This window comes from Scophthalmus maximus, chromosome 22 (genome assembly GCF_022379125.1).
Source record: "Scophthalmus maximus strain ysfricsl-2021 chromosome 22, ASM2237912v1, whole genome shotgun sequence".
Taxonomy (NCBI): Eukaryota; Metazoa; Chordata; class Actinopteri; order Pleuronectiformes; family Scophthalmidae; genus Scophthalmus; species Scophthalmus maximus.
The window spans coordinates 12970431-12985000 of NC_061536.1; the positions used below are offsets into that span (position 1 = coordinate 12970431).

The following is a 14570-nucleotide window of genomic DNA, read 5'->3' on the forward strand; positions in this document are numbered from 1 at the left end:
TATTTTAAATATATGTATGTGTATATATATATATATATACATATAATAAAAGAATCACTATAGTGTTACAGCAGTTTTTTATTTTTATTACCATTATTGATCGACTGATCATCAAATATTTCTTTTTAACCCGTTCCGTACGTCACCTTACCTCACCTGACCTCACCTGACCTTCTGCTCCGCCCTCTCACCTGTTCCCTCACTAGCTCCTGTCGGTCAGTTTCCTCTCTCTCTCTCTCTCTCTCCCCCTCTCTCTCTCTCTCTCTCTTTCTCTCTCTCTCTCCCCCTCTCTCTCTCTCTCTCTCTCTCTCTCTCCCCCTCTCTCCCTCTCTCTCTCTCTCTCTCTCTCTCTCTCTCTCTCTCTCTCTCTCTCTCTCTCTCTCCCTCCCTCCCTCCCTCCCTCCCAGATTGCTTTTGTACCACGAGTTGGTCTTCATCCTGATGATGTTTTTTGGATTTTGCCTCAGCCTGACCCTTTGTACTTTGTTTGGCTGCTTGGACTTTTTTATTTCAAAGCAAAGCCTATTTCTTTTACATCTGCCTCCTGACTGGTGCTCTCAGGTCGCTTTCCTCTGAATCTGCGAGCCGGCAAAAACACAAAGTCTGGACCTCTGTGATGATGAGAGTGAACTTGGTGCAGAGTCGTGACTCGAACATTTTTCTGCTTGATTGTAAAGCTTTGCTTAAAATGTTTTATCATATGTGGCAAACAACATGCACTTTCCACGAAGGTGGAAATCAACAAGCTTTGGGAAACAAGACAAAAGAAAACAGGAAGTTAAAGATCAAAGTTAAGACGTGCACTCTGAGTGCTCGTTTGCAGACGTATGTCATGATTCAGTTTGTCAGTCTGAGTGCGTACAGCACTTGAAAAATACAAAATAGAAAGAGCGGAGTTCGAGACAGACTCGGTGACAGAGAGAGAGGGAAAAAACGAATCCTGACAAATCCTGTTTTAATGTGTGGACTTAAAACAGGATTGTGTTTTTCTAAAGCCGCAAAGAGATGTAGGCAGGCAACAGGTGTGAACCACTGCAACGCTAAGAGATTCGCTGGAGCATTTTCTTTCTGCAGCCTTTGTGAGCACAGTGACCCTGAAACGTTGAAAACCACACTACAAGCCAGACAGACGCGCCGCTCGGCGTCTGAGTCACTCTGAAAGAGCAGCGACCCATCCAGACGCAGAGACGCAGCCCGAGACCGAGCACAGACTGTACAGCAGACACACAGCAGCTGCTGGAAGAGTTACATGTTGTTGTTTCTTTCTTTCTTGCCTTTTGATTTTTATATTGTCAGAGGTGGATTTTTCAACGAGAAAGAGTTTTTGAAGCCGGTGGATTCAAAACTCTGGAGCGAAAAAACTGTCTTAAAAAAAACAACTTTCTACAGTTACTATCTGCTTCCTACTGAGTCATACCCAGAGTGGCAGAGAGACGAAACAAACACTACGTAGGAAGCGTTTGCTCAATTTGACTATAAAGCATTTTAATAACAAGTTATGATAGCACAGAAGGTTAAATTAAGACTAACACCTTTTGTTTTGTTGCTTCTTAATAACTAGGTATATGAAATACAGCCTAGAGATTGCAAAAAAGTAAAACATAGTTTTGGAAGAAAAACATCAAAAGAGTTATGATACTTTTTCAGTTTTTCTCTTTTACTCTAGTGTGTGTTCTTTGTGTATATAAAAGGTGCTGCAAAGTTAAAAAGCCCAAAGTCGGCTGTTAAGGGAGAAAACTCTGCTCCTGACGCTCCTGAGCTCATCGTCACTTCTGTAATATGCTGACATCATCATTTTACGGAAGTGCATTAAGCATGTCCAGCGGCTGGTCTGGCACGCCCCCCAACAAAGCCAGCTAAAGTACGAGCGAGAGAACTTCCTACACGTGCAGAAGTGGTTGACCAATCACAGCAGAGTGGGCTTCATCGTGAAGGAGGGAGGGGCCTTGAAAGAGACAGGAGCTAAAACCAAGTGTTTCAGACAGAGGCTGAGAAAGAGGAGCTGCAGGAAACTGATGTGTTTACTGAACATTAGACTGTGAAAACCTTTTCAAGTAACCCAAATTAAAATTATGAACATGAATATGAGCAGAATATGTCTCCCTTACACATTTTACAATAAAACCAGTTTCCTATAGATACTATGTTAAAGACACTGTGTCAAGGTACAAAATGAACGGACCAATTTATATGCAAATAATAGAGAGATATGAATTACTGCCCTCTGCATGTCAACACAACCTCAACTGGATCAACAGTCATCTGTTTCCTCTGGATGACTTATTTGGTAACTTGGTCAACATGCCACAGCTCTGCTCCACACGCTGAGCTCACATTCAACCTTTTATCTTCTTCTTCTTTTGATTCCATTTGCCACAGCTACACTTTGACAACCAAACACAAAACAAAAAAAAACATCTTACAACTCAAAACTTCAAGTCCCGTCCTGAGCTCTCCGGCCCTCGACAAGACCAGGGGGATGAAATAAAAAAAACACAAACAATCCAGCTCAAAAAAGGAAAAATTACAGTTTGCACTTACGGGTCATCGGTGTCGCTCTCCGTCTCGCTGTCCGCCCCGCCTCTGTCTGCAGGAGGATTGTCATTGGTGGGCGGAGGGCAGGACGGCGACCCCCGCTCCAGGTCTGGAGGGCCGATGCGCCCGTCACTCACTAGGGCAACACCACAACGAGGCTCTGACAAAAAAAAACAAAAACGGTTCAATAGCCAGCTCGTGAAAAAGCCGGTGTGAAACTCAGCGACGGTGCCGTGTGTGTGTGTGTAAACGCCGGGGCTGCCCTGCACACAGCTCCGTTCTGGCCAACCGACTGTGGGAGGGAGGTGTGATCAGCTCTGAATACATCAGTGATAGAATGTGTCGCTGTAGTAAGAAGAACATTTCATGTACGTTTAAAAAAAGAATTCACTTCACACGGAAAGGAAGCGTTCCCTCTGTACAATTCTCATTAAATCTAGTAACTAAAGCTGCTTCCAGACATGCACTGAAGTGCAGACATGTTCCTGAACGTCTCCGGTACGTGGGAACAGAAACATACGCAAATTTTGCTTTACGCATTGTCCAATTTTTTTCCCTGCCAGCCACCTAGTGAAATTGAGCCAGCCCGTGTGAGAATTCATGTGTTGTGTTTCTTAAAACAAATCCGCCAAAATAAAGTTGCTTTTTTTATCTCTTATGCTAAAAACAGACACTGTCTGATTCCATCACAGATCCATCGTGTGACAGAGCGACTAAATGATTTGCTCCGTTATTCTTAAATCTGTGGCAAATTTTTGGGATAATCGATTTATCCTTTTAGTAAGTCCACTGATTCTTTTGATAATACAAACAGTTTCAAAGATATGATATTAAATAATTAACCATAAAACAATCTCATAAAAATAAACTTAAAAGACCCCACATTAGGTCTCGTGAAGCTTTGAGGAAAATAAACTGCTGCCCCTCACAATGATCTTTCAGATTGCCGACTGTTACCAGTCAGAACTTGTCAATGAATTAAATTTGGTGCTTAAGTCAATAAATAGTGTTATTGGAACTATGTTCAGTGTGAACACCAACTGCGCTGATTCGCAATTCGGTCGAAACTGTTTTGGGGAAACGCCGACTTGGCTGCCGGTTCGTCCGACCAACGTTGTGCTCAAGTGATTTGGCACCCGTTATTTGAGAAACAACACAATAGATAGTGTTAATAACTATAATTTATATGAGTATGTGCGGTGGCGTCCGAAAGTCTGAACCCACTTTTAAATATATTTTTTAATATATTCTTTTATATGTACAAGTCTAAATATATGAGCATGAGCTGTATGGTCAGTCTTCGGTGTCTTGATGTCATGTCCAGAGGGAAAAAGGGAGCGGGGTCAGTTGCTCTACCTTTGCTCTGATTGACAAGCTGCTGGCCGTCTGCAGGCTGGGCAGCCGCTCCTGATTGGCTGGGCTCCAGGAAAGGGACGAGCGAATGCCAAGGGAACACTGGCACTGACCGAGGCTCCACGTTGGTCCAAACTGTGAGAGGAGGAAAAGTGAAATGTCATCATGTTCAATCCACCTCGGTAACGTGGACTGTCTGTGGTCTTGCGACGAGCTGACGAGACGCTAATCGCCAGAGACTAAAGACCATGAGTGGAGTTGTGTTTTCCGTCACCCACTCCGACCCCCTGTCCCCTTGTCCCTCCCCCTCGGGGTGATGAGAGTTGAGGGGGTCATGTGTGGTGTAATGAGGGAGACTGTTATTTTATTCCAGAGATTCCAGACTCGAGACCGCTCGCTGTCTAGACGCCGCGGCCGAGCTTCGGACTCTGAACTGGACCGTCTCTGCAGTGGTCAACAGAGAACACGGATCTCTATCAGTACTGGTGAGGGTGTGTGTGTTATGTTACAAACGATATCACAATATATTCCTGATACAAACACTGAATATATCAGAATATGAGAACCACTTCTGCATTATTTCCAACAAAATCGTCCAACAACGTCCAGTAAAAACAACCTGTCAAATTTGGTGATTTTTTCTTGGATGGAAATGTTGGTCCACCCAATGACAGTGGGGAAAAAAAAAGGAAGCCCTATCTCCACTTCCTCCCACTGCACAAAATGTAGCCGAAATACCCCACATTCAAGACTGAAATGTCTCAACCGCTATCAGATGCCGTGAAACTTTGTACACATGTTCGTGTTTCCCAGAGAAAGAATCCCGATCACTATTGTGATCAAACAATTACTTATCCCTCAACTTCACTCACTCAGCATCATCATGTTATTTTAATCCTTAGACTTTGGTTTATGACCAAACATCTTCAACACTAATAACAATCCCTTCACTCTCAGTTTTTTTTTTATGATCGATCATCATCAATATGTAAATGTGTGGGCTGAGCTCTTATCTTCACTGAACGCTGCAGATGCACTCAAAGACTTTGGTAATGAGTCTTGCGATGCTACTGCAACTGCACTTGAGCTGCACTTGAGCTGCGCTATATTCCGGAGAGGGAGCTGAGCCACGAGGCCTCTGCTGCCTCCTGCCCGTGTTTGTCTCTGTGCCCGCCTTGGCTCTATGTGTTTTTTAAAAATGTATGGCGGCTGCGGTGGAAACGCTTCGCTTTTACAGATGCAGGTGGCATGTGAGCGGCGAGGGGATGTGAGAGGCGGACAAAGAGAGAGAGAGAAATAAAAGCGTATGCCAGGCAATCAGCGCCGGCCTCAACGCTTTACTGCGCTAATTCTACCGGTGGAAACAGTGTATCCATGACAACACGCCGGCAATACGATTACTCCTTTTTCTTCTTCTTCCTGCTGAGAGTGATGAGACACACTCACATCATGCTGGACCTGCCCCTGATGCCCCGTCTGAGGCCGCTGATTGTCTGGAACACAGAGATGAGTGTGTGCGTGTGTACATGTGTGTGTGTGTGTGGTGGAGGTGTTAATGTCCTCGTTGCCCTCTGTACTCCTGCTTTCAATCCTACATGTCTAGACATGTCAATATTCTCACCCTTTCAAAGTTTCAGTGAAACACTCCTTATCTCCGTCTCTCACACACACACACACACACAGAAGTACAAAAAACGCTCAGCAACTACACACAATGAGTCACAAACTACACACAACGCGCAGCAGGTCTTCGTAGCTGCCTGAGCATCTCGTATATTAAGGCGTTTCTGATCTGTTAAAAAAAAAAGGTTTTCACTCGGTGGAACCAAGTCGATAAATAATAATTTAATCAGAAGTGGGTTATAAATGTTAATATTAAACTAGGAATGCAAAGATCCTCATGCTGTTAAGTTTTTAATTGTATTCAATGATAAAAAACAAACATTCTGTAGCTGAGACTACTACTGTTTCCTGAGTGTTTATAGTAATTGACAAATGCACTGTACGTTAATTTCCATTTGTGTCGTGTATGTACAATATCCTGCTAAGTGTCAATGTGAACTGTGAAACTGAACAACCTATAAATTGCGGACATCCCTCTGCTCAGATTCCTGCGCAGATTCAGAAAGAGTTGCATCACAACGCTACACAATGAGAAAGTCATGCATTTTTAAATGGCAAACCGTCTTCCTTCCTTATTCATATATTCAAAGTCACATTTCTGAGTGTTGCCCGTACTGTAACATAAGCAAGGTTGGCATGGAAACAAGCATACAGTATTGCGATGAACCCAAACACCTCGACTTCTCGGTGGCCAGTTTTCTTACACCCAAGCACTGCGCACGCAAAAGCTGACAAAATATTTTCACAACAGATTTTTTTTTTTGCCAGAATAGATGCTTTGAAAGCAGGGAAACAAAACGACTGATAAGCATCTATCATTTTTTAATCCTCTCTCAACTGTGTGCTCCTTCTCACATTTACAGTATAGTTGGTCATTTTGAGAGTAACGTCCCTAAATTCAACACAAGCTTGGTCAAAAAATGTCTAACAATATAATCTACTCTATATATATTTATATTTTATTCACCTGTGGCTTTTCCTTCTTTTTTCAGTCAGAATAAAATGCATAAAAGCAGTTTATGCCTTTGCCCTGTGTCCACAGAAGCTGATTTTATGGGAGCCTTTGCATTTGTTTACTGTGTGCTTAGCTACTGGCAAAAAATAAATTAGCATTTCTCAGAAAAAAACAAACAGATGCAGCCCAAAGCAACAGCACATATCTCATCCACTTACTTTGACTAGCGTGCTTATATAATAATTTAAGATAAATCTCTGAACATGCTGAATAACTATTAATTTATTACTTAGGAAAAAAACACTCCCTAAAAAGGGAGATCAAGGCGGAAGAAATGTCCTCTGGCTACTGGCTTCCTTAAACTGCAAGCGAATACTAGTAAAGCGTACGTGAGTCATAGCCATAGCACTCTGATGACACTCCTGTAACCCGAGAGAGATAATAAAAATTGAGAAGTGCTAAGCTACAACCTGCACATCCCTTTCTGCTCTGGAGTACAAGCAGAACTGTGGCTCAGCAGACTTTGTATCTGACAGGAACAAAGGTCAAGGCCACAGCTACGACACAATGATCTCCCCAACCCCCCTTCTCCTTCCCCCGTCCTTCCTTACCGGTCCCCGGGCGTCCCATGATGATTTGCTTGCGTGGAGCAGGGTGAGGCGACTCAGCTGGCAGTATGAGTGGCAGCAGGGCGGTGGGCGTGGGGTGGCAGGCCACCGGCTGTGGCAGTGCCCCTCCGGAGGTGTCCTGGTGTCCCTCGGGTTTCCTCTCCCTCTCCCTGCCCCCGGAGCCAGAGGAGGACAGGAGTGAGCCCGACGACGTGGACATGGAACCGGGGTTGGAGGGGCTGGACAGGGACGTGTGGCCCACTGTGGCTGGAGTCAGGGACTGGGAAGAGACATCATAAAAAGAACTGACTTATAGGATTGTTATACAAGATGTAAAAACTATTTCTAATTTTTTTTAATTTTGTATTCATTATTGTAATTATCTACGGTTATTTTAGTGCATATTTGCTATACAACTTTTAAATCTTCCATATTATAAAATCCAAACAACATTAAATTAACATTACATTCTCATGGCATCAATATATTTTATTTTCTAATGGCTGTTGAACTTTTTGGGGGACCTGAGGCTCCAGAGTACTGTGGATGAGGGATAGGATGATATATACAATTCGCTAATAAAGATATCATGTTGAAATATTGACTTCCTTACTGAGCTGGATGTGACCAGAACAAGTGTGGATGTGGGGCTGCGCAGGAGAACTGCTCCGTTTGTGGTGGCCCCGTTGATGGGCACGGGGGCCTGCAGGCCGGGGGGAGCCGTGTGCTGGGGCTGGCTGTGCTCCCTGGATCTGCTTCTCTCTCTCCTTCCTAACGGTCCATCGGAGAACTTGGCCAAGGGGACGTCCGGGTTGCGGACAATGACTGGGGAGTCACGGAGGGGGACAATGCGGCGTGGTGAGGGCTCCTGGGGCAGCGGTGAGGGAGGAGTGGGAGAGACCAGCATGGGTGGAGGCGTGGAGGCAGCGGAGGATGGCGGCCTGCTGGTGGCACTCCGGGACCGCGGGAAGGAGAGTGAGGAGGGAGTTGTCGGTTGACTAAGGGGGGAGAGGACTCTGAAGGCTGCAGTGCTGTGGACCAGCGATGGATCTCCCACCATCCCTCCCGCTATACCCACTAGGTGGTGTTGCTCCGGTTTGGTCTGGTAGTCTTGGACTGTAGGCAGTGGAGGGGGCGGGTGGGTGTCGAGCTTTCTCTTGCTGGGGCTCATTGGGACTGTAAAAGTTAGGTTGGTCTGAAAAGTGGGCACGATCCCCGACAGATGCCGCTCTCGCTCAGCACCTGGCGTGCCCACCTTGGTGCCGCTAAGCTGGCGATGGCGGCGCGGAGTAAGTGACGAAGGGGCAGTAATTGGGCTGAAATTGGCGGGGCGAAAGCCAAAGAGCGGAGAAGGTGAAGGCGATGGGGTAGGGGAGAAGGGTGACTGGTTAGAGATGGGGGAGAATGAGGGTGTGCCTGAGCGGGAGCCCCCCAGGGAGACCAACATGGTCGCTGCCTCACACTCATCAAAGTCGAAACGAGAGAGGTCCTGGGGGAGCAAAGAAGGAAGGACCAGGCGTGGACGAGAGTCTCCTCCTCGGCTGCTGGCCTCGCTGCTTTCCCGCGAAGTCTCATCCCAGTCGAACTCTGAGCTGGCTCTCCCACCACTCATTCGGAGGTCAGATGGCGTAAGAGTCCCTGTGCTGCTGGCTCCACCCCGTTCCCGGCTACCTCCACTAGCTTCCATCTCCTTGGTCCTCATTGAGAGGTGTCTGGAGCAGTATCCTCGGCGCTGGGACTCTTTAGAGCAGCCCTCCCGCGAGCACAGTCTCCTCCACTGCTTCCCATTGAACTTCTTACGGATGCCAGTTGGCGTGCACACCACGTCTCCCTTCTTGTACTTTTGCTGGGCAGCTGTGAGCGGGGTGCGGGAACGTGAGGAGGAGGAGGAGGTGGAACCTGATCCGGATCCACCACCTGCTCCTCCGCCATTAGAACCTCCTCCTGAGGCCTTCTCTACTCTGGAGGAGGACGCGGTGGAAGTGGAGATGGAAGGGAGGGGCGGGAGCTGGTTGGTGGTGATGATAGCACCAGCTGCTGCAGCTGCTGCAGCTGCTGCGGTTGCTGGGTCAAGGCCCAACAGGACTGGTGAAGGAGGGGGGTGGGGGTTCAACGCCAGGTGGGCAGAGGGGATTCCGATGCCCCGCACCACAGACAGGTGGGGGTTGAGGTAGCCAGGCGGGGGCTTAGAGACAATGTGGCGGTGTTGGGAAAGTGCCATTGGTTTGGCCCCGGATATGATCGCCCCCATTGGGACCATGTTAAAGTGGGACACCTCCATGTCTTCTTCAGGGGTAAGTGGCATGTACATGTGGTGGTGCTGCTGCTGCTGCTGCTGCTGCTGTTGAACATTCTCCCTCTCTCGTTCCATCTCCTGCTTTATCTGGAGGTCCCTCTCTCTCTCCAAGTCTTTCTCCATCTCCCACTCTCGGCCAGGAGCCAGGCTGAGGACTGACGCTTGAGTTACCGGGGAGGTAATACTGTGGCCTGATGTGGACGAAACGGGGACAATGCCAGGGTAGGGTATCCCTGTCAACGCTGGCCCCACTCCTGGAGCCATCCCCCGACTCAGACGACACACTTCCTGCTCCACGTCCACCTCCTCCCTGTCATCCTGCTCCATTTCCTTTTCCCTGACCCTGTCTTCTTCATCTCGTCCTCCTCCAGACGGCAAATCCAGGTCCCAGGGCGGAACCAGGAGACGGAGTGTTTGTCGGGAGACCCACACTGCCTGGGTGCCGCCAGCCGACCCTCTGCCTTCTTCTTCGTCCACAGAGTGAGTTCTTTCCTCGGACAGCAGGACACGGTAGCGATTGGCCACAGCAGGGTGCGTGTCTACCTCGGTCACAACACCTTCTCTGTACCATTGCCACTGACCTTCAGTGCCCTCCTCGTTGCCAAACGGTACACAGACACGGGTGCCGACAGGTATCGCGTGGACACCGGGCGGTGCGGCATCTAGGATAATGTCCACCACGCCCGGGGGACTATCATGTCGATACGGATATCGACACATCATCTTTTCCCCATTCAGTTGCACCTCCAGGCGTCCAAATTCACCACTGACCTTACGGACAACTCCAGCCCGGAATACCAAGTCTGAACTCCCCGCTTCGTCCCTCCTCTCGCCCCCTCCCACCTCGTCACTTCTTCTCCTGAGCAAACGGGCGAGGACACGTTGATTCTTCAGCCCCTTGGCCAGGGCGTCTGACAGAGCATCGGGGAGACTGGATGGTGCATGCGCAGACATCTGTGCAAGGGCGTGTGCGTCGCCGGCCACCTCCAGGTCAGCCGAGTGCTCACTGGCGGTGTCTGTTGAGGAGCAGCGGGGCAGGGGGGGCGACAATCGCTCCGCATCTCTCACCCCTTCACCTCCTCCGGGCCTTTCCCTCTCCACTCCCAGCGACAGAGTGGGGGGTCCCGGGGAGTGGTCCTGAGTGCACTCCCTGCCGGCAGCCTTGCCGTAGAAGTCGTCCATCAGGCTCCTACTCTGCCCGCTGCCGTCGGGGTGCGAGATGCCGATTTCACTTCCGGAACTCGTCGACCCGTGGTTGAGGGCTCCGCAGCTCAGAGGAGGAGGAGGGGGCGTGCTGGAGGCAGGGTTGCTATGGTTACTGGAAGTAGCAGACAAGCAGTGTTCAGAGGTGTACTTCTTTTTGGGAACACGGGCCTTGAAAGTGGCTGTTTTTCGGCTGGAGGCGGGATTCGGGCTGTTGCTGGCGCTCGGCGTACTACTGTTACTACAACTGCTAGCACCACTGTCGCTTTGGCTGCTGCCGCTCACAGTCGACTTCCCAGATTTATCGTCCGAGGGCGTCAGCGTTTTCTCAGAATCCATCACAAGCGATGTCGTCGTCGTCGTCTCTGATAGCCCCCCTCTGTGAAGTCCCTCCCCCTCCGCAGTTTCCCGTTCTCTGATTGGTTCTGCAAGTGAGGTCTCTGAGTTTGAATTAGAAGAGAAAGAAGAGGAGGGAGTTTGGTTTTGTGGGGATCTGCTTCTATCTCTGTTCTCATCGGAGTCTCTCTTGTCCCCTCCTTCTGGGACATCCCCCACTCCGCGACGCTTCCCCCCTTTGGCCCGGGTAGAGGGAGGAGAGCGTCGGACCTGCTTTTTAATCGGCTTCATCTTTTCATCTAGCTCGCCTTTTACTCCAAACAAGTCTTTTTATTTATTTATTCCAGAGAATCTTCTTGGCGCCCCTCTCTTTTTCTTTTTTTGCTCCGTTCCCCTCCTTTCCTTTCTCTTTATTTTCCTCGTCTGCCGAGACCTCTCTCTCTCATCGTGTCCCGTCTTCGCTGCGCGACTTGGGCACTTGTCCACTTTATTCCAGAGACTCTGAAAGAGAGAGAACAGGGTGTGTGGGTTACTCATGTGGCAATCACAGTCAAAGCCGATTCACCACACGACATATCCGCTAACAGCTAGACTTTGAGAAGTCCTTAAAAAATTAAAGCACAGCGCAGTGGGACATTTGGGGGGCATCCTAAAAAAAAAATATGAGTAATTAGCAGTTGGAACATTAACTTTAAGAAAACGGATTCCCTGCTAAATGATGCACCGATCGTACTAGAGTAGTAACGAACATGACTCATCTACAAATATCATTGCACGTTACATAACAGGCTCTACTCACATTTCACAGGGCCTGCATCCAGACCAGGTACACAATGAAAACAGGAGGCCATATTGTCGGGTAAACACAACGTAGGCTCACAACACTGCATGGAAATAGTGAAGAGAGCACTTTGCAATTTGCCCAGACAAGCCTTTCTGCGTGCACTTCCCTCTCTCTCACACACACACACTACTCCTTGGCCAGGGCAGTAGAGGCGGGGGAATTCCTTCTTCACTCACATACTGAAACCCTCCCTTTCTCTCTCTCTCTCTCTCTCTCGCTCGGTGGCGACCTTTATCTATGTATTTCAAAGCCGAGTCAATCCGCCCCTACAAACTCCATTTCCTGTGGAAGACCATTACCTAACTTCCCGTTACTTTATTCCTCCCTCTTTCTGTGTCTCTTTGCTAGTATTACACGCTCATGCTCTACCCCCCCCCCCGCCTGCGTTTTCCTCTCTCTCTCATATCGATTTCTACTTCTCATATCTCTTTTTTTTTTCATTCCTCGTCTCTCCTTCCGTTCCGTCTCTATCCCTCGCTTCGTGCCGCAGTCTTCCAGAAGGAAGCAGAAGAGTTGTTTGCCGAATAATTGTTATTCCGCACCAGAGTCATTCAGTTCCACTCTCTCAGACATGATGCCAGAGTCATTCAGAGAATATATTTCACCAGTTCCACACTCATTCAGAGTTCGGCCCCTCCGTTTGGAAAGTAAAACAGATTGATTTTTCTTCTCCACTTGCTGAACGGCGGACTGTTGTCATTTAACTGGTTTGTTTGCTGTGTGGCGGCTACACACTGGGACTCGCCTCGGGCCCTCGCCGCTCTGTGCTCTGCCTCGTTTCTTCTAATACAAGAGTCTCCACAGAGCCACAAGTGCGTATGAAGAGGGGAGAATCCACACATATATGCTCATGTCATCTTTTTTTTTTTTTTTAAACTCTCTCACTGTCAAAATGTTCTGGATTTGACGTCTATCAACCGCCACTAGGCATGTCTTCTTGTCAGAGGCTGTCTGTTAACGCTCACGTCTGTCTGTCTGTCTGTCTGTCTGTCCCTGCATCTACATTCGTCCTCCTCCCACCAGTCTCTTTCTCTCTCTCTGTCTGTCTCTTTCTTCCCTTTTGCTGCCTTCCTGTTTTGTCTGTGAAGGCCTGCGTTCATTCAGGTCCTTTCAATATCTGCCACATCATATCGGCGAGAGAGAAATCGATTTCCAGAGACGAGTGCCGCCGCCGCGTGTCTCAAGGCACCACACACACACACACACACACACACACACACACACACACAAACACACACACGCACACGCACACACACACACACACACACACACACAGCAAACATCTATGGGATGATAGGTGATAGTTTAACAGTTCCATGGCACATCGCCGTGCCCTATATGTAAATCCCTATTTAGGACAGAGTGGCCGACCATAAAATAATTTGGCAGCCAGCCTTACTTGGTCACGAAGGAAGTATGCTACGTGTGTTTACTCAGTAGTTGCGGCGTGTACAACAGCTGGTGTCAGAGTCATGGGCCCAGCGATAACAGCTTAAAGACAAACTGACGCAACTCCCACGACCCTCTGTGAAAGCGTGGAGCGTTGAAGCCCGTATGGGAGCCGTATAGTGGCCCAGTGTTTCATGTCCATCGATCAAAGCAAAAGCAGTCATATGTGCCACCTCATATGTGTACATATATAGTACACAAGTGATAAGTTCAGTCGTATTTTTAACTGCAGAGCAATGTTTACCCTCCTTTATAACATGAATACATAGCAAATATGGCTGTAGGTTGTGTTAGGCTGATAGTACACGTGAGGTGATAAAAAAAACTGGAACTGCTGCATTTGTGGACACAAAATGTACTTGCACACCTGATCAATAATCAAAGTTTATGTGACAGCTGAATCACTTTGTCCGACTATAACTGGGCTGAAACAAACTAATAACAACAAGTAAGAAGTGAGTGAACTTGATCGAGGCTCGTGTATATTAAAAATGGACATCCTTTATACAAAATGTTTGACACAAGGTTTATTTATAATAATGACACAGACGTGTTGAAAGTGTTACGGTTACATCTAGCCTACTGGCCAGATCATATTTTAGAAGTACGTATCTCACCCATAACAAACTGCACCATATCAAAAAGTTGTGTCATTCCCATAGCAACCATTTAAAGTGTATAAGAGGAGTACGCTGCTTTAATATCTTCAACATCATCCAAATGACGAATGCATGAATAGGTACGAACACGTTGACATAGTCATGATCCCAGAGTAGATAACAGCTGTTAACTTTGTTCTTTGTAGGCCCAATGCTGGCGACGTGCAAAACGTACGGGGCAGGTGACGTCATCACCTCGGGTTATGGCCGCATAGTACCGAGTATGTGTCAAGCCCTCGTCGTAGTACCGCGATTACTACCAGCGAGTACTCCACAACAGGCCGACCAGGCCTCGACTACACACACACACACACACACACACACACAAGGCCGCTGGGAGATCTGCTCCCTCGCTGGGAGATAACCGGTTTAACGGGGCAACACACACACACACACACACACACACACACACACACTGATCCTTCATAGCACGTCGAACACGGGCCCGTTCTCTGTGCCTACACACGTTAACTTTTGCCACAACACACACTACTACTACTACTACTACTACTACTAGTAGTACTAGTACTACTACACACCGCTGGGTTTTTTCGGGCCCATCCGAAAGTGACAGTCGCTTCTTCGTCGCCGTTGTGCACGATGGCAGAGCAATAGTGGGAAGTGGGCAACAAACTACGGTCACCGGGGAGAAGGCCCCTAAACAACAACAACAACAACAACAACAACACGTTAATTCAAAGAGCCACGT

The 14570-nt window shown here is 48.0% G+C and overlaps 1 protein-coding gene across 9 annotated transcripts in view; it reads right to left on the reverse strand.

Annotated features, from left to right (window-relative positions):
• The window catches only part of cica (capicua transcriptional repressor a), a 34517-nt gene that overhangs the window by 13861 nt on the left and 6086 nt on the right, over window positions 1–14570 (reverse strand). For 7 of the 9 annotated variants that reach the window (XM_047330292.1, XM_047330291.1, XM_047330293.1 and 4 more), the window contains 4 exons: window positions 7688–11410; window positions 7078–7354; window positions 3892–4023; window positions 2542–2695 (listed from right to left, as the gene is read on the reverse strand). In XM_047330292.1, the coding sequence (XP_047186248.1) occupies window positions 2542–2695; window positions 3892–4023; window positions 7078–7354; window positions 7688–11200 (4076 nt within the window). In that variant the 5' untranslated portion in view covers window positions 11201–11410. Of the gene's footprint in view, window positions 1–2541; window positions 2696–3891; window positions 4024–7077; window positions 7355–7687; window positions 11411–11708; window positions 12081–14400; window positions 14519–14570 lie in introns of those variants that run through there. The other 2 variants (XM_047330289.1, XM_047330288.1) reach the window with 2 other exon arrangements.